General features: G+C 42.4%; 3 protein-coding genes across 6 annotated transcripts; 2 read left to right on the forward strand and 1 right to left on the reverse strand.

The window, feature by feature from the left end:
* Positions 1-35: 35 nt before the first annotated feature.
* On the reverse strand, positions 36-4,370 carry LOC131673929 (ragulator complex protein LAMTOR2). Of its 2 annotated transcripts, XR_009302763.1 has the most exons (5): positions 4,260-4,370; positions 3,853-4,175; positions 3,374-3,536; positions 518-3,243; positions 37-423 (listed from the first exon to the last, which is right to left on the reverse strand). XR_009302763.1 is itself a non-coding variant. In XM_058952324.1 (4 exons), the coding sequence occupies exons 2-4, from the start codon at positions 3,918-3,920 to the stop codon at positions 3,094-3,096; spliced, it is 381 nt and encodes a 126-aa protein (XP_058808307.1). In that variant the 5' UTR covers positions 3,921-4,175; positions 4,260-4,370; the 3' UTR covers positions 36-3,093. The 2 variants fall into 2 exon arrangements, 1 of the variants encoding a protein (XP_058808307.1); XM_058952324.1 differs by having other exon boundaries at positions 36-3,243.
* Positions 4,371-4,506: 136 nt separating this feature from the next.
* Positions 4,507-11,920, forward strand: LOC131673928 (MAP kinase-activated protein kinase 2). 3 transcript variants are annotated; one of them, XM_058952321.1, is made up of 10 exons: positions 4,507-4,712; positions 5,948-6,150; positions 7,196-7,335; positions 7,412-7,476; positions 8,047-8,154; positions 8,255-8,275; positions 8,567-8,665; positions 8,792-8,867; positions 9,362-9,572; positions 10,473-11,920. In XM_058952321.1, exons 2-10 carry the CDS (start codon positions 5,995-5,997, stop codon positions 10,704-10,706), a joined length of 1,110 nt encoding a protein of 369 aa, XP_058808304.1. In that variant the 5' UTR covers positions 4,507-4,712; positions 5,948-5,994; the 3' UTR covers positions 10,707-11,920. The 3 variants fall into 3 exon arrangements, with proteins under 3 accessions (XP_058808304.1, XP_058808305.1, XP_058808306.1); XM_058952322.1 differs by having other exon boundaries at positions 4,507-4,588; XM_058952323.1 differs by lacking the exon at positions 8,255-8,275 and having other exon boundaries at positions 10,473-11,918.
* Positions 10,767-13,657, forward strand: LOC131673933 (uncharacterized). The gene is made up of 2 exons (XM_058952328.1): positions 10,767-10,796; positions 12,486-13,657. The coding sequence occupies exons 1-2, from the start codon at positions 10,767-10,769 to the stop codon at positions 12,978-12,980; spliced, it is 525 nt and encodes a 174-aa protein (XP_058808311.1). The 3' UTR covers positions 12,981-13,657.
* Positions 13,658-19,304: the final 5,647 nt, after the last annotated feature.

Consider the following 19,304-nt stretch of genomic DNA (forward strand, 5'->3'; position numbering starts at 1 on the left):
AATCAAGTCAGCTATTACGAAAAGTTGTGAAAAACTACTGTATGTCGTCGCATAATGAAGCCAATTTACATCATGATTGATTTTTAACGGTAGTAAAATATGTAAAAATTATCACTGTTCAGAAATAAATCGTTATTTAGAGATAAATAAACTTAGAAAAAGAATATAAGGGATGAGTTTGTTGAACGTTGTCAATCCATTTTGCAACAAAGAGGTCTGAAATTTGTCAGTTTCGCATGACCATCCTGAAAATCTATCTGTTTAAAAGATGTGAAAAGACTATTGATAAAACTTGAAAATAATAGTATTAGCTATTCTGTTTATTATTATTCAATGACGCGCACAGCACTTGGCAAACCGTCTCATAAAGCCTCTCAATCTGCTCTCAAGATCTTAGCAACTTTGGAAAGCAGTTCCATCAAGCTGAAAACGGCAAAGAGCTTGCTTCAACATACTCTTACGTACATACACACTCACGCACACACGCGCGCGCGCACATACGCACACATTAGCGTACCTGGTGACAATAAAAGAAGCCAATCCATTGTGCACGTGGTCGAATCTGGTGGTCTTTTGATTTTGTAGGTGCTGCAGCAAAAAGGCTCAAGGATGTAATACACGGGCCTAGGGCTGACAGAATCGTCGGCGGCCGGCGGTTTATTGCGTTGCTGCCTGCCGCGGCTGTGGCCGCTTCTCAAGCACCTGGCACGCAAGTCCAGGGCAAGCTTCGCACACAATTGGCCCCACCGTAATCAGCAACAACGCCACGCTAACTGAACTGAGACACACTGACACGAGCAAACTTGCAGTAACTCTGCAGCTCTCAACAAACTTCGCATTACTCTTAGTGTTATTCTTCTTTACGCCACGTGCGTCACACGCTTTTCCTTCTGCGATAGCCCCCCCCCCCCCCCCCCTCTCCCTCTCCACCACTCTACTCTCATTGTACATAATTGTCACCTCGGTACCTTCGTTTCTCAATAGCCTTCATTGTTTTCCGTTTAAAGAGCACGTTTTGAGCTTCGAGAGAGCGACCATGGACAGCTGTTGTCTGAGATGCTGAATTGTTTTGGAGTTTTAATGTTGTGCGAAAGTATTATCGAGCACTATCCCAAACTTGCTCCTTGAGTTTGAAAATGGAGCTTTAAATGTCTAATCGTGCTTTCAAATTTATTTTGTTCAACCTCGTATTTATATAACAGTGCCTACTTTTACAAATTTAGTAAGGGCCAACGTTTTCGATTTCAATGGTTACGATTGAAATGTAGAGTTTTCGAAAGTGATTTATATCTTTTATAAAAAAAAGGGATTATTATTGTTATATTTTATTGAACAAGTAATTTTTTATGAAAAATTGAAGACTGGAATAGATCGAAGAGAAATTAAAGGGTCAGCGATATTTCAAATAAAATTATTGATAAGATTTCAAAAAATTGAAATTGATATCCAGTCGTAAATTGGATTTTTTACAACGCCAAATATTTCAAAACAATTCAAGTTTTCAACTCTCCGACAGCGACTTTATCTCTCAAACTGTGCATTCGCATGCGTAAACGTATTAAAAATGTATTCGAAGATGAGGGAAAAAAAACGGAACCTCTGCACTGCCGCCCTGGAAAACATAAAATGTAAATTTGCAACTTACAATACGGTTTTTTCTACCGTCTGCGTGATATTTGGTGGCACACACAATACGCACACCCACTCACATACACACACACACGTACACACGCACGCGCACACACTACAAAAATAAGTAAAAAGGTAGTCATGTATAATGGAGTTGTCAAGAGATACTATGTATTTCGATCCGATATATCTTGATTGTTACCGATGTCTGTAATAGGTATTTCTGTAGACTAGACAGTAAAACAAACAAAAATTAAATAACAAGTGGAGTGCAATATTAAATGTTATTCCCGCGTATGTATGTATTTTATGTACGTGTATACATAATTATACAGCATGTAATCGTATGAATAATAATAATAACGTATCCGACGACGGTGACTGTAATTATGTCTCATTACCACACGCAAGCTGGTGTTTGCCTGTCGGACATAACAATCTTTTCTACAAGCGCGACATCGGTCAGTATATATAGAAATTGGAACGTATACCTTGACAGCAGCATATGTGTAGTAGCAGAACAATTTTTTGAGTCCTTATAAACCATATATACATAATTTAATGCTTACATACGTATATACAAACAACAGAAAAGAATAGTGTACCGACATCTGATTCTGGTCACAAACGTAAGAGGTATTTAAAATTTTGTGATATAATGAAGCCCGCTATATCTCCGCTCGGTGCGTGATCTTCAATCGCAGGGCGAGGCTCAGCTGTAATGATTATACAATTTATAGACGACTGTAGACTTAAAAAATAGGCAATCACGGAAATGTAGTGGAGGTAAAACAAATAATAATATACAAAGAAAAGCGCTCTCGACAATATGTATATTTAGATAGCTGTGTCGCTATTTAAGAAACAAATGAATAGGCATGTGAAGAATATAAATCATTCAAACGGAGATGCTTTTGCGATCTTTGGTTTGACAAAAGTTTGTAGATAGTGAGCTTCAAACGATTCGGACTCGACCAATATTATACATTTTGTACTTATAATCTTACTCAAAAGAATCGAGGATATAAGAAAAATAAACACGTAACGAGATATCGTCTGCGTCGCGCGAGTTGTACATAGTAGGCCGATTACACGCTATATTGTACCCTGTACGAGGCAAAATGAAATTTATAGTCGATTGTAAGAGGTGGATATATATAAATATATTACAAATTCTACTCTTGAAACTTATATGATGCACGCGTTAAACATGCTCGACACTATCTTCGTATATGTATATATATATGCGAAATACACATCAGATGACGAAAGTATGTATCGTTTGTATCGATTGTAAATTGTATTAAATGAAAAGACAGAATAAACAAAAACCCTCTTGCATACAAATTATCTTTTTCTTTTTATTACAACATAATAAACAATATTGTCTGTTCAATGCTTAATTCTGAGTAATAATATATAAAGTAATATGGAAACTTAAAAACTATTAATGAGATTTCTTTATTATGGCATGTTTGCTATTGTTCGCAGTGGCCCATCCAGATACTTTGCCAGTGCTTGTGCTTTTTCTCTTAGCAGTCCAAAGCCAACATTCTGTCTAGCATAAAGACAGAGTAACAAATTGGCTACTTCTGTAATTACTACCTTGCCTTCCTAAAATAAAATTCATCAATTAGCAGGTGATTGATTTATAAGATCATTATGGACATAGGAACAATATTCAAATAAATGGAGATTAAATTTGTGTAACTAGAATAAAAGTATGTTATAACGTGAAACTCACAGCACATTCCATAAGAACAAATTTGAGTTCATCTTCTTTGAAAGCATTTCGACCATTTTTTTCATATGCTGACCAGATATTACTAGTAATGGCAGCAGTTACTCGAGCATCTTTATCTCCATAGCCACTGTACGCTAACAATCCACCATCTCTATTAAGTAATCTTTAAATCAAAATGAATATAACGTTTTAATCGTTGCTTAGACATTGAACAAATAAATAAAAAACAAACATGACTCATAAAGTAAAGTTTGAAAAACGCGCAATCTATGTTAGTCTAGCTAGGAATAACCTTGACTTTGTTTTCTAAATCATGGACATTTTCAATTTGTCTAAACATCTAGACGTTTTTCCAGAATGAAATAGAATTAGGCTATCTAAAAAATACTGGAGTTTTAATTTTGGAGCCAATAATGCAAAACATTTGATAACTCGTAGATGATTTTTGAGGTTAAGGCTCAAAGTTGGTAAACACTCACAAAGTATTTTCGACGCCTCCAGTATTGGCTTGACTCAAAACTTGTGTAAGAGCTTTGGGTTTTAACATGGCTGTGGTGTTTTTCGTAGGAGCCAGATTGAATAAAAAATTAGCCTTTTTGTCGTCTTTTCGCAAAAATTCCGATGTTGTGTGTACACAATCACGTCACCTTTTACTTATTTTCTGCGGGAGCAGCAGCATTGCAAGTTGCAACGCAAGCGACCAATGGTTTGCTACGGTGATACTGTAATCAGCTGTTAATGTTTGATGCTCACGACACACCTCTATATCTGCCATATTGATTACACGAACTTCTTAATTTTTCTGAATAAAATTGTTTATTTTAGTTTAGATAAAGGAATAAATTAAAAATTCTCATTTCATGAAATCATGAAAAATCAAGCATACCATACGTCATCCTATGAATCGTATTTTCGTCTTTCAAAAAAATAATCAGGATGCCATCATCATCATCGAAAGCGATTCATGAAATCAGCCTGCGCACGCAGGCCCTCTACTTTCGTTACATGTATATATGTGTCTGTGTGCATGCGTACATGTGTACATGGCGGCGCAAGAGAAGGCCTCGACTAGCATGTATGCGCGCATATATAGTAAAGTAAACTCTCAGCGGCTCTCACACACATGGACACAGTCGTCGTCGTCGTCGTCGTCGTTAGTCGAGTGGTGCGGCTCGTCGCGATGACCTGTTAAATTGTTCTTCTCCTCTTTCTTTGGTGGGTGCGCGTGTGTGAACTCGGCAGAAAACAAAAAAACGTTGAGAGGCGGACGTTTTCGTTTTCTTTTCTGGATAGTTCGTTGTTAAACGCCATAAGCGGAATTTGCAGCGACATAGCCAACGTAAGTAGAACGGCGTCGCCGTTGGCAGACGAGTCGAGTGTTCAAAAATAAGTAAGTGCGTGCTCCTTTAACCGCGCGCGCGAGCTTCTGGAAGAGAAAACGAAAGAAAAAGTGGTGCTGCGGCACGTTGCTGTGCTCGGCTTCCCTGTTGGACAGAGAGAAGACCTTCCAAACCGTTCCGGAGTGTGTAGGTCTCGCTGCGTTATCGCGTGCGTGCAGGTCTCCCTTTTTTCGATCAAAATTTGTTTTGTTACCGGCGGCCGTGCCTGTCTCCTCCTTTATATTAGGAGGATTGCTTGCGGACGTGATTGCCGCGCGCGCGGGCGAGAGAGAGAAAGAGAAAGAAAGAGATAAATAGATGGATAGATAGATAGAACAATTTTTTCCTACACATCGATAATGTTTGAGCGCGTGACGGCGATCGATCGATGGAAATCGAGGCGAGCGAGCGATTGTTATATACATATACTATAACGCTTTTTACACTGTCATTGAATCCTTCAGTGAGAGAAATAGATTGGGTGATCTTGATAAGAACGTCGCAAGCCAATAGATATGCATGCAATCTTTTGAGGTGAATGTCATCGCCTAAAAGTTTCAGCCTGAAGGCAATTCATTTGTCATTCTTGCCCTGGCAAAGGTGTTCCCGCAAGCTTATCAAGATAAAAAGAAATTACTCGATTTTATCGCGATTATATGAGTCAGTTGTCGCTCGTTTAATGACTGCTTCCATACAGGCCCGAAGCGATTTATTTTCGGTGTGTGGACACGACCAAACACAAGTTATGCCCACGAAATGTTTGCGTTGCGATCATTGCTATTTATGAGCTTGTCATTTGTTTTTAACCACTTCCTTCCGAGATTAACGACGAAATCATGATAATCTATCGTTAACACAGAAAACGCAGCCGATAAGTGCTTATTTTTACGGAAAGCGGCGTAGAAATTCGAGGGAGAAATTGACAGGACAACGCGAAGATTCGGAAGCGTTTGCAAACGAATACAGCCACGCGCATTCGCGGGCGTGGGCAAGCGGTCGGCCGCGCGCTCCCACTTTCGGACGAGCGCGCGGAGTTTTCAGCGCGTTCACCGCGCGGGTAGGGAGGCCCCCGCGGTCGTCGGCGCTGATAATGCCGCGCGCGAGCCCCCATTCATCGATCGCGCACGTGCCACTGCGGAGATTTCGCCGAATCTCGACAGTGGAGCGGCCAGTAATATGTTGTCGCGACTTGCAGAGCGTTACAGGCGTCGCGCGCGCGGAAGGTCGGCGCCGCTGCGGAGGATGGATCAGCCGTCGACTTGGAGCGAGGCGAGGCAGCCGAAGACTAGCCCCATCACCGACGACTACGAGATCAGCAATCACGTGCTGGGACTGGGCATCAACGGCAAAGTGGTGCGCTGCTACGACAGACGGGCTCGCGAGAAGTGCGCCCTCAAGGTAAGTTCCGATCGGCCGCGCAATCGTATTCGCGACGGAGACGGAGAAAAGTCGGCGCGCAAGAGCAAGGAAAAGCGGACGATTGGCTTTCCCGCGTCTCGAACCCGTCGGAAGCACGTCGCTCTCGGGGAATCCCGACAAGTCGCGGCGAGCGGCAGAAGCATGAACCACGGACTAATTAGCAAGTGTCGCGCGCTTTCGTCACACTGCACACGTCCTCGCGTCATTTCGTTGACTAAGCCGATTCCAGCCGCGGCGGTGAAAGCGCGCGCACCGTCTGACTCACCGCGCTCACGTGTCCGTGTGCAGCAGCCCTTGTTCGGCGTCTATTCATAGCGAAAGGAAAGAAAATTCTCTCTCTCTCTCTCTCTCTCTTTTTTTTTCTTGTCGCTCCCACGAGGTCGGCCGGTCGGTCGAACACGAGGCTGTGCGCGTCCCGCGCACGGAGGAAATACCCGAGAGGCCCCAGTTGGAATTCCAGATGAATTTGACCTAAAAACGTCACGCGCGCACTGCGGATTATTTCCACCGCGTCGGGACGTCTATATAGGTCGGACAGCGTCAACGTGGCATTCCACGTTGCTTGTCACCTGGCACTTTACTCTCGTTTCGCTCGGCGCGATGCTCGTACATTTTTCGTCGACTGGGCAGCGTTGCGGTCTGTCATTACCGCGACGTATAATTTGAAACTGGCCGCGGCGCACAGGGTTCGACGGCGCGAATCGGCAATTGATTTCCCAGCGGGAAATCGCGGTATATCGCAGCACGCGAAATTACACGGTATCGAAAAGGCGCCTCCGCGCCACGATATATTGCCGCGCGCGAGTCATGTCGGAGGATAGGCATCGGCCGATCGGGAGAGATGATTCCGCGCGCTCTAATTGCCGCTGGCGAGGACGGCGGGAAAGAGCGAAACGAGCTCGTAATTTCACGGACTCGCTGGGTGCCGGGCGCGTCGCTCGATATCTTATCGCGGGCCGGTTTCGCGACGCGTGCTCCGACGAACGAAACGATGACGCGGCACTGAGAGGAATGCGCTCGGCAGGTTCTGCACGACTGCGTAAAGGCCAGACGAGAAGTGGAGCTGCACTGGCGGGCGTCCAATTGCAGGCACATCGTACAGGTGAAGGATGTCTACGAAAATACCTACGGCGGCAACAAGTGTCTGCTCGTCGTCATGGAGTGGTAAGCCAACGCGGTCCTTCTTGCTTCGCGGTCGCAGAGTCCGCGTGTACATTTACGAAGGCGCGACTGTTTTTAGCATGGAGGGCGGCGAGCTCTTTCAAAGGATACAGGATAGACAGGACGGTGCTTTCACGGAGAGAGGTGAGCTGATAACGAACGGAACCCCCCGCCCGCGCCGCGAGGATAAATTTACGCGATGACGCCGCTGGCATTGCCGCAGGCGTGCGTTCGCGCCTCGAGATCCATCCGAGTGACGTTGTCGCGATGCGCGTCGAGCCTTCGATTTCTCCTCTTTCGTCGCGCGATCAGCCTCGTGCGCTGGCGCTAAAAATAGCTGGCTTCATCGGAAAATTCGCGCCGCGCCGCGCCTCGTCGGAATGCATGAATTTTCACTCGACGAACCCTCCGTTTAAAATCAACGGGTTACGCGCAAATCGAAACGAGAGATTATCGCTGTGTCCGACGAACGGACGCGGACGTCTATTCGCCGCGTTCGTTTGCCTCGTCGAATGATTATTTCGGCGCGATATTCGCGGCTGCACGTTTGTCCTTCGGCTACAAAATTTTCCCTGCGTTAAAGGTGTGATCGAATATATCGAGAGCGAGAAGAAATAACATCGATTCGAACTTTTATTCAATGCATGGAAACATAATAACTAACGTTCCTGCACGTCATCCGTATGCTCCGTTTTTTTTCCTTCTTCAACGCAGAGGCAGCCCAAATTATGTATGAAATTTGCATCGCCGTGAAGCACCTGCACGATTCCAATATAGCGCACAGGGACCTGAAGCCAGAGAACTTGCTCTACTCGAAACCAGGTGTGTAACAGATGAGAACAGCAATGATGTTTTTGATGGATAATTAGGAATAACGTTGACACATTTTTTCCAACACTGACACGCTCGCGCTCGTTAACAGTCAATCCACAATTACCGATTGGTAATTTGAATTCACTTTTATTCATAGTTTATAGTTTGATAGAACGCTTTGATGCAGTCTATAGTTATACTGCACTCTTGTTTTATAATATTCATTTCATGCTTGGCTGACTCGTGCTATTTTAATGTATATTTTACTGAGATTATATTGACTTGTTTCATTAATTACGAATCGCTGATTAAGTTGTAACTCTACATTATTATCTCTACTATTCGTACATCGACGCGCTATTAATTATTTTTAATTGTTTATTTATTCAAGTGTATAATAATAATTTTTTTCCATCACCAGGTAGCATGGGCATTTTAAAATTAACAGACTTTGGATTCGCAAAAGAGACACATCTTAAAGACACACTTCAAACACCTTGTTACACCCCTTACTATGTTGGTAAGTTAATTTTAATCGATTATATTCATTACTTTTTAACGATTTAATCGCTATTTGTTAATATGATGATATATCGCGTTATAAGACCAAATCATGTTATTCATATTTATACATTTTTAATTATAGCACCTGAAGTTCTTGGGCCAGAAAAATACGACAAAAGTTGCGACATTTGGTCATTAGGAGTCATCATGTATATACTGTAAGTCGAATTATTTGCGTATTAAAAAAAAGAACTGACTCATTGACTTTCGTAGCGCGTAAACGTTAATTGGTTTATGACTCTAAAAAAAGTAGTTCAACTACACTAAAGGTTTTACTTTTTTTTATTGCAGAACGTACAAATTATATTCTATCAGTTTTGATAAGAAATAATCAATTAGTTTTTCTCATTCTGAAAATGCTGAAAAAAGATTTTATTGTAAGTCGAATTTGGTTTTTACAATTTGTAACAGTTATTCATTACAGGATTTACTTTTATTTTACTATAATATTTCATGGCATGAAAAATAACTAGAAAATCTATCTTGTATTTCTATTGAACAATTATCAAATACTCATTAGATCCGAATTTGATTTGTTGATCAAAGCTTACATGCTGAAATAGCTCTACAAGTCTATCACAAAACTATCAAACATGATAAATCTTGGACAATCATTTTATATCAAAACTAAAAAGATTAATTTCTTTTTTAGCCTATGCGGATTTCCACCATTCTACAGTACGCACGGCTTGGCAATCTCACCAGGTATGAAAAAGCGAATTCGCTTGGGCCAGTATGACTTTCCAGATCCTGAATGGTCGAATGTAAGCGCAGAAGCTCGTGACCTTATCAAGAGTATGCTCGCCACGGATCCCCTTCAACGTTTGCAAATCGACGAGGTCATGAGGAATAAATGGATCTCTGTAAGTTACCAGAGTCATCACAATAAACCCAGTCTCTATTGTTACGATGCGAACGTTATCGATTTGCAAGCTCTATTGAGTATCCAAGAATATTAATGTGTCAGACGCAGCTTACGAATGCGAGTCTTGGATTGCCAACTGCCGCGATTATTTCAAAATGACTGTCGTTAAATTAGTTTTATTGAGCTCCGTTACAAGGTTTATTGCACACTCGTTATCGAAGTTCTGTAAATATCGTTCTAGATATTTCGTAGCGTAAAATTGTTGAACAAACGAGAAGTTAATAATGAAATTTATCTGTCTCAAAATTATTTTAATGTGTTAAATTGAAAATTGAAAATCAAATTGCATCTTGATGTCTAGTCTTTTGGATGGCTAATAATATTGTATCGGTTTATTATTCTTTAACACGTATTCAAATTGAATTTACCATTATCACGATTGTTCAATAAGTGCATTATTCGCACCTAGTCAACGGTGCCGACAAAAAACCACGAAAAATAGGCGGCTTAACAATGCGAGAATCCCCTGTGGTCACCATATGTAAGTTCGCCAGATGTCTGTATTAATTTTTATGTCAAGACTTCACAGTGTGAATTGTAACCAATGCGGTTGCAATTATCTTAAAGTAGGTAATGTGCGCAAATTTTTATTTTTATATGCTCGTTCAATATGGCACACCGTGCATGTCAAAGCGGAACCGTTATGAATCGCTTTTACGAATTGAAATATGAAAATAAATAAAGAGTGTTGTTGAACATATACAATGATTGTATTCCTGGATTATATCTAGTTTTTTATAAAAACGGATCCATAGATTTTAAATTTGATCGATAATGACTCAAAATTGTTAACTTCCAAAAATAAAAAAAAACTACAATATAATTTTCCTCATTGCAGAAACACACTGAAGTACCAGCAACGCCATTGCACACAAATCGTGTATTACGAGAAGGTGAAGAGATGTGGCCGGAGGTACAAGAAGAGATGACTCGTTCATTGGCGACAATGCGCGTCGATTACGACACTGCCAATCTCAAACAGCTTGACAATACCAACAATCCATTACTGAACAAACGACGACGTGCCAAGCAACAGTCTAGCAGCCCAGGTCTACCTACAGCAACTTCCTAGGACATAGCCAAGCTCGTCGATTATATCGATCAAGTGTGCCCTTAGCGAGGACAATACATGATGCATAGGACGATTGTTTTTGCTCTTGCCGTAAGATTATATGTGAAGATAGAGAGCGTGAATTGTTTATTTGTAATTGTCTACTAGGTAAAGCGTTGATATTGCTGTACAATAGTATTGCAACGTTGATATTTAAGACAATTGCGTTGGGAAAACAGTTTAACAATACTCTTGTCGGAAGTATACGAGAATACGTTAACATTGATTTTTGTGATTTTCATTTTGTTTCTTTCCTTCGTCTTGTTTGAGCATCAATCAACGAATTTAAAATGATTATAAATAGAATTGTGGCGAGATTTTTAACATGCGGATACATCCGTCAAAATAACAGTTGAGTTTTAAACGTTGACGCTTCGTTCATTATCCGTCACTACTTTATAGTACGAATGCATTTACATAGACGGACACTGTTTACAACCACGGACAATAATAATCATCAGAGTATGTCATAGTTTTAACGGCGCATCGACCGTTAGAGTAGTAACGGAAGAAAAGTAGGCGAGAGAGCAAGAGACGTTCGATAAATGTTGTTTATTTCAAAAGGTGTGACACATGTCTATTGTCAAATATATCCTACCTCTTTACGAGCACTTTTCTCCTATAAGGAGAGGGAATGAAGCCTTTTACTCGCGCTCTGTGCTGTGTATAAGAAGCCAAGCGCACGTCCTTCTGTATCGTCAATTCTGCTTCAACAACTCAAGTGTTGTTACGTGTATCAAGCCTTTTGCGGTGCCAAATGCATTTCGCGAGGACACATCATCTGGTTCGGATACTTTTCATTCAGTCGTTTTCATTTTTAAACTTTACAAACAGTCTAATTTGTTTTTGTGCCAGCTAGCATGTTGTGTCGAGGTGTTTTATTAAATTTGTTTTTCGAGAAAATATTTTTACACACGCACTTGCATCATTAGACTGTATTATTCTACAAGCGTTTTAGAAGATGTACTATTTTAAATGATGATAATTCTATTCGTAACGTAATATGAAAATATGAAATCTATACATGTTTATGTCTAAAAAAATCAAAAAAATATTAAAAATGTTTTTTTTTAAGAACATTTAGTAGTTCTTTTATAACAATCCTTTCTCATTTCACTTTCTCGATGAATAAGTTTTTTCCTCTATTTCATTTTTTATTCATCCATTGTATTTTAGTATGCAACGAAGAGATGTAGATTTTTCATGTTTATTGAATTTTAAATAAAAAATTTTTATCGATATTTTTACAAACTGTTTTTAAAAGTAACTTGTGCAAACAATTTTTCATTTGTAGTTAAACAAGTTGGATGCAAATGAAGTTTTCAAACTAATTATATATATATATATATATATATATATATATATATATATATATATATATATATATATATATATATAGTTATTTATTTATTCAGAATAGTTGCAATAGATAATTACTGGTAATAATTTTTTAGTAAAAATATATTAATGTGTGGCAAGGCAATTAAAGATATCTTTCATTTCTTTATATAATCGTTACAAATCGTTTACTGGTAATATAAATATGAATTTTATTCGTAATTTCAAACATTATCAGTAGTAGGTGAATTCGAATTTAAAACAACTGCAATACAGTAGACATTGCAATTTATTAGTTGTGTTTCTAAAAAATTGGAATTCAACTAAACATATTTGTAATCATTGCATATCTCGATGCAGCTCGTTACAAATTAAATCAATGACATCGAATGTTGTAAACAGATCATCTTGGCCACGATCGCTTTGGTCATCTGCGTCAACTGGAGCGAAGGACAGCCACGCAGAGGCTGCAAGTACTGGTGCAAAGACGAGCCCGGCAAGTATCACTGCTGCTCGAGCGGCCGCAAGAAACACAGAAACCCACTGCTCCACTGGGCTTACGAGGAGCTATTCGATCTTCACAAGCACCCCTGGCTGCTGCTGGACAACTCTTGGATTTACTCGCTGTGGCCAATGTTCTTCCAACGATCGGCCGATGAAAACGATGACGACGATGACGACGACGACGATGACGACGATGACGACGACGACGGCAACGAGGGATTCAACTTGTCGCGTTGTCCGAGCTTACGAGACTCGTGTCCCCGTCGAACCAAGGCCTCGGCGAGTCCGTCGCCGAGCGCGTGCGTCGACGATGGCCAGTGCAGCAAGAACGAGAAGTGCTGCTACGACGTGTGCCTGGAGCACAAGACGTGCAAGTCGACGCGCAGCCAGTGAGCCGAGCCGGCGGGTCCAATCGACCACTCGGCACGAACCTCAATTACGCGCGGGGGCTCACCGCCTCGGGCGCTGCGCCGATTTATCGCGCAGGCTACCCAGGGGCGCCGAGCCGAACAGCTGCCTCGTTACCAAACTCAATTTCGGTCGCCGTCGCTCCCACTCTTTTCCCGATCGCCGCCGTGCCGCAGTTTATGGAAATGCGGATCGCCGCACGCGTTCCGTCAATTTCGATTGGCCGTAATCGTTGCGTTGCATTGCACGGAGCTGATTGTTTCCAAGTGCCTTGAATAAAATGACGGTTTGGGAGACTCGTCCGCGTACTGGCTTGTTTTAAATCGACGCCGCGGTGGCTGCTTTTATTCTCCGAGCGCCGGGGCATAAAGCGAATTGGAAATGGCAAATTGGATTTCGTTAGGGCAGCCCTTCCTACAGCATAATTGACTTGCTCCCTTTTTCTATTTTTTTGCGTGCCTGCTCCTCACTCGCCACAGAATATTCATTATCGAGAGCAAAAAGAAAGTAAGATTATTAACGTTTTCGAAATTCTTCGCCCACGGCTATGTAATGTTTTTTTGCTTCGTTTTCTTTCGGGACCTATGCCACGTAAATATGCGCGAAAAAGAAAGCTTTGTAAATACCTTTCGATCAAAATGACAAATGCCCTCTGCATTATTGTACTTTATTGCGTCTGCTTATGAATGTGCAATATTGATTTTTTAAATAAAAAAGCAAAGAAAAAATAAGATTGTATGTGAAATCGCAAGAGCAAGAGTGTGCAACGATTTGTTGAATGGGTACACGTGCTCTTTCGAGGCAAGTCTGAGCTTGTCTCGAAGAGTGAAGAAAGGAAAAACGCGTGTGGGAAGAGTGCCGTAGTAGCGTCCTGACCCTTCAGACCAAACGATCAGATAACGTATATTTTAGAATTCAAACAGCGTTCTTACAATAAAAGTGTCACATGGTCATTCACACGAATAAGAGTCGAATGTCACAGTACACAAGTCTTTCGTCAGACGCAGTTGCGAAATGTAGCATGGCAATCGGTATATGGGTAGTTGATACACAATCAGAGGTTAAATCCGTCTGACCAAACGTGATTTGACATTTACAACGAATCTCCGACAAAAAGAAAGCTAACCGTCTCGTCACAGTCTCATGGTCGCACAAAAAGATCGAGGATTTCCAAACGAGATTCACTCAACGCTACCGTTTGTTCTCCAAGATGGTTAAAATCCTAATCCCCCCTCGAAAAAAAAAAAAAAAAAATAAAGTCCAGTGGCGATTGTCGATATGGATCGGGAAATTGGACAGCGGAAGTGAAGATCGTATTACCACGCGAGCGAGACAGGCAAAGCACAAAGAGAACCTAAGGTCAGCGCTGGAAAAAGTCGGAGCTAGAAATAAAGGGAGAAAGTCCCGGGAGCTCGGAAAGTGCGCGCGCGTTTCCACAAATCAGCTGCCGCGCGGCGGCAGAGAGGCGGCTCGGGACGAAGAATGCGCGAGCGGCGTGCGGCGAGCGGAAGGGAGCGGAATGCGACGAGTGAAAAGAGAACTCCGCGCCATTCATTCCCATGCGCGCCTGTGTGCGCTGCACCGACGCGCTCTCTACCTCCGGAGCGGCGACGGCGGCGCACACATACGTTTTTTACCGCCGCGTGCGTGCGCGCGAGAGTATATAAGCGCCCGGCGAGAGACGAGACGACTGACAGGTGCGCGGACTTCATTCAGTCGTGACTCGCGCGATTCTCTATAGAGCAACGAGCGATATACCCCGCTCCCCCTCCCTTTCCTCCTCGCTCTGCCACCTCCCCTCCTTTGTCGATGACTGCACGTTGCTCGAGTGTATAAGCCGAGTAAACTCTGCACGCCGGATCTCCGCGCAACGTATGCTTCATTAAATGCTCACGCGCGATCTCTCTCTCTCTCTCTCTCTCTCTTTCTCTCTGTTACGATGGAAAGATGATGTGCTATAACGTTGACGCGCGCTGAAGATCTTCGAGAGCGTTTCGCAGTCGGATATCATTGACGACAGTTTTTTTTTTTATCTCCAGCGACGTCGTACCAGTCTCCGTATAATACGTTGAAATGGGAAACCCGTGGCGCAACTTGCCTTCAATGGCTGTAAAGGTGTGCAGCACACCCGGGATATTCCGAGAATCGGGACAGAGCTGCCAAACATCAGCAGGCATTAGCTTGCGACTGCGTTGACAGAAGTGAGAAAGTGGCCGATAATGAGGGCGAAAGATGCCACTGCCAGGCTATACAATTTTCTTATCTCCGCGCCCGGAAGGCAGCAGTTCTCCACGGAAATGTGAACAGAGTCATCACAGATCCACAAAAGGATAAGCCAGGGGCAATTTGGATTCTCATGGAAACCGGGCCACTTTGCGCGCGCAATTAGCGTAATTTTTACTACGCCAAAGGCCAGATAGGAGCGGCTGTTTGATAGTATCGGTTAATCAGCGGCATAGTTATCGTGCTTATTGAAAAATTTCAAAAAATAATAAAACAAAAGCGGCAGCTAACGATTTAATAGGATTATTAGGCGCAAATTAGAAAGTCAACTACTTATATGCGCATCCGGTGCCTGCTACATCATACTCGCGTGAAAATCTAACGCAATCAGGAATGTTAGTGCTTTTCTAGTGGAAAAACTAGGAATACATGAATTAACCACGAAAGAAAAATTAAAATGAATCTTTGTAACCTGGTCTTTCCGAGATTCAAGTGAGAAGGCAAAAACGTTGATCTGGTATTGTGAAATGTCAGGGGTAGCGATACGCCTACTACGACCGGAAGATCAAAATCGATAATTTCTTTTGAATCACACAGCCACGCCGTTCGGCTCGAGCGCGCGGCTTTATAAACAATATGCAACGAGTTCGACGGCTCCGATTCCGTTGCACATTCATAAAACTCACAACTTTATTGATTTCCGATCTATAGATCGTCGATTAAAATGTCGAATCCTCAGCTCGGCCGAGCGTCGCCCCCGCGGTTGTGAATGTCGCCAGAAGAACCGACTCGTAGATACGGGAAGGCAAAGTTTTCTTTCAGATGGCAAGCCAAGCGAGCAAATAAAAAGCTTGGGAAGGTCGGCAGATCCGAGCTGAGGAAGCATGGCAAAGAACACCGTCACGGATCGATAAGTCGTTTCTGCTATCGACTTACTTCGACGCTTATTGATCGGTGCGCGCCGGGAAACGAGTCCCATGCCTGCTAGAGGCTCGTCCACCTGCCGCGAGACACGCTTCTTTATTTGGACTCGAGGCAAGTTTTCTGTTTATTGATCAAGACGTCTGGCATTCTTCGACTAATTGAAATTTGCCAGAATGGAATGGCCGGCAATTTATTAAAATATGTTCACCAAAGAGCAAATCTTCTTTCGGCTAGACGATTATCGTCGTTGTGTGAAGGTTTGACAGCGCAATGCAAATTTTTTGAAATCTATTCTCAACGGTTGTCGCTGTTGAAATGGAGAGAGAACTACCGAGTGAGCGACGACACCTTCGACTGTCGGTCGGATATATCAATAATTTAATGCTTGTATCTAAAGATCGTAAACTTCACTAAACTAAAGCCAACGTCACAGTACAGTACACGGCGAATTCATGTCTTCGATTGCTCGCAGGTGTGGCTGGCCCCGACTGACGTTGACGATCTCGCGAGTCCGCCTGGCCTATCGTGTGGCAATACGCGAGCACTTGGTGGATTCGAGTGCCATCGAGAATCGCGCAGCAACGGATTCGCCTAGTCTGCAATGTGATCCCAGCCAAACGTTATCGAGCCGACCACGAACAAAATCGACTGCGCGTGGTCGATGTCGATGCGCCGCAGCTACTGAACAAGAAGGAAAACAATAGCCGTCGCGTCTAACAAGTTCGATTTTCAGATCGGCGTAATAATCGCCGCGGTTGCGGTATATATATATATATATATATATATATATATATCCCCCTTAGGGTGTCTGCCCGGTATCGCGACATATCTAATGATTTCATTCTCTTCGACGCGACGTGCACTGTCATCACGACTGCGCTCGTCTTTGTTATGTGCATTGTGTCGCCTGATCGTAATTTTGCATTACTGCGCAGAAATAAGCCGCTAAGCCCCCCTGCCGTAGCAATACAAGCCAATCGAATTCGAATGCGAAAAGGTGCGTTAACCGTCGCAATACTGAAAGATCCGCAACCGTATATCGCTTATAATCCGCTGAACGTTCGTTCGTTACCATCATTAACAAGATACTGGCGTAATACTTTTGTCAAATAATGGTTACCTAACGAAGACGCCCAACGAAAAAAAAAAAAAAAATCGTCGTTACGAAATACATCGAAAGAAAAGTCGCACGCGTCTCTTTGCACTGTAAATTGTCAACTGGATTCGATTGTGGCACTATGCTTTCCTTTTGTTGGAAGCGGAGAATTATAACAACGCGAGTCGCGGAAGTGCCTGCAATCTATCGAAGAAAAACGAACGGTGTATTAGCTGATCGAGAATTTTACTGTGGACTCTGGGCACAGACCAGAAGAGCGATCCATTCAATGAGAAAAACTCAGGAAGAGCTTAAATTCGACATTTTCTCGCAGCAAGCAGACGAAGAAATCATGAAGCTCCAATTAAACACTTGAAAGCCGCTTATATGAAAGGTAGATTGTGCTCAAAGTATGACACAGTTCTGCACCACTTACTCGATTTTCAATGGCTCGCGGGTACGGTTTTCTCACGTGATGACCGATGATGTAGCGAGTTCTTTTGCTCTCTAGGAAAACAATGTGAAATGCTCGTAATGAAATTAGCCAAGCGTGATTAAATCAATGGAAGCACTTACTTCGTTGAGGATGACTCTGGCCAATGATGTCAACGGCATAAATGGGTACGAATATCCAAATGCGAATAAAGTGGCGTTCAAGTGTCCGTGAAAATTTAGATGTGACTCTTCCTGTAGCTCAGACTTTGCGGTAACACAAGTCGTCAAAGTAAGATTTATGAATAGACTCGCGATAAGCAATATTAATTTGGCGGAACAAAAATTGGACGCGATCTCCGCAAAGCTTCACCAAAGTCAATGGCAACAAAACATCTGTGTTCGCACAACACAACAAGAAATCCAAATTTTCGTTCAGCGCGATACAAACAAGTTTTTAATGTACCCTGCTATTATATCGTAGGTAGGATATCGCATTGTAAAAATCGCAGAACATTAACGTTGTCAGCCATATGAGTATGTGTAATGCTCTTATAATCTTTAAAATGAGCCCTCACACGTTAAAAAATTCATTCTCAATCCAAACTTACGGTAAATTGCGAAGTAATTCCATAAAAATTATTCTTTAGTTGCATGAAATGGGTACAGATCTTACAAAAAAAGAAAAAAGTAAGATTGAAGCATAGAAGAACAAAAATAAAAATATTATAGCAGAAACTCAGAAATTATAAAAGCAAGGAACGCTAAAGAAAGCTTCTTCTCCAGATTTGTTTTGAAAAGTGGACAAATACAAAGTAATGTTGAACTATCAAACTGAAGATTGTCTACTGAATGTTCTCTTTCTCAAAAATGTATGAACACGATTAGATAATAGTCCATTTGAAGCAAATTGATTATTGCGGTACTCCTGTGTTTCGAGAAAACGTCGAATATCTGAAATTCATTTGAAAAGACAGTACTGTGTCCGCCTTTCGCAAAGTCTCGTGAAACGATTACGTTAACAAGTGCATTTAGTTCTATTGACAATGAAAACCAACAAGCGAATAAAGATCTTGCCTTAGTTATTCGTTATAATAGTTGGCTGCCGTCGCGTGGAAAACTCTATCGAACTTGCCTGTCGTTGGCCACAGTCGTTCCCGTGAAACTGGAGGAGTACAGTCAAATACGTTACGGATGCGCCGACAAGCTGAAAAAATTGGTCGCGCGATTAATTTTGGCGCGATCCGACGCTGCACCGGCGCGCGCTTACCGTTACGAGGAAGGATCCGTCTAGGGTGAAAAAATCATAAACCGCGAATTCAACATCTCCATACAATAGGTAAATGGAGAATTCAGCTAGCTGAAATGGTAAAAGTTGCCGTTATTCGCTCCACCGCGAGCGAGAAATAATGTTATAATTCTTACTCGCTCTCTGACTGCTCGCGAGTGTGGTTCCCTCAGCTGGTCGTTAACGATTGCGCTCGTTCGTCGGCACTGCAAGTGCGCACAAGCACCGAGCGTCTTACGCCGCGGACTGGGCCAAATGGCGCCGTCTTGGCGCTTGCGACTTACCTCGTTTCTCGTGGCCGTGACGAGCGTCGTCAAGGTCGCGTATGGATACACGTATCCGAGCA

Source organism: Phymastichus coffea, unplaced genomic scaffold (assembly GCF_024137745.1).
Source record: "Phymastichus coffea isolate CEN01 unplaced genomic scaffold, Cenicafe_Pcof_1.1 PCOF00206, whole genome shotgun sequence".
NCBI classification, from domain to species: Eukaryota; Metazoa; Arthropoda; class Insecta; order Hymenoptera; family Eulophidae; genus Phymastichus; species Phymastichus coffea.

Excerpts from the sequence above, each read along its gene's own strand:
- LOC131673929 (XM_058952324.1), bottom strand. The coding sequence starts at position 3,920 with ATGTTAAAACCCAAAGCTCTTACACAAGTTTTGAGTCAAGCCAATACT. Across the intron at positions 3,537-3,852 it reads GGAGGCGTCGAAAATACTTT|ATTACTTAATAGAGATGGTG; the intron begins GTGAGTGTTTAC and ends TTTGATTTAAAG. Across the intron at positions 3,244-3,373 it reads TTGTTCTTATGGAATGTGCT|GAAGGCAAGGTAGTAATTAC; the intron begins GTGAGTTTCACG and ends ATTTTATTTTAG.
- LOC131673933 (XM_058952328.1), top strand. The coding sequence starts at position 10,767 with ATGCATAGGACGATTGTTTTTGCTCTTGCC. Across the intron at positions 10,797-12,485 it reads CGATTGTTTTTGCTCTTGCC|ATCATCTTGGCCACGATCGC; the intron begins GTAAGATTATAT and ends TGTTGTAAACAG.
- LOC131673928 (XM_058952321.1), top strand. The coding sequence starts at position 5,995 with ATGGATCAGCCGTCGACTTGGAGCGAGGCGAGGCAGCCGAAGACTAGC. Across the intron at positions 7,477-8,046 it reads CGGTGCTTTCACGGAGAGAG|AGGCAGCCCAAATTATGTAT; the intron begins GTGAGCTGATAA and ends TCTTCAACGCAG. Across the intron at positions 9,573-10,472 it reads TGAGGAATAAATGGATCTCT|AAACACACTGAAGTACCAGC; the intron begins GTAAGTTACCAG and ends TCCTCATTGCAG.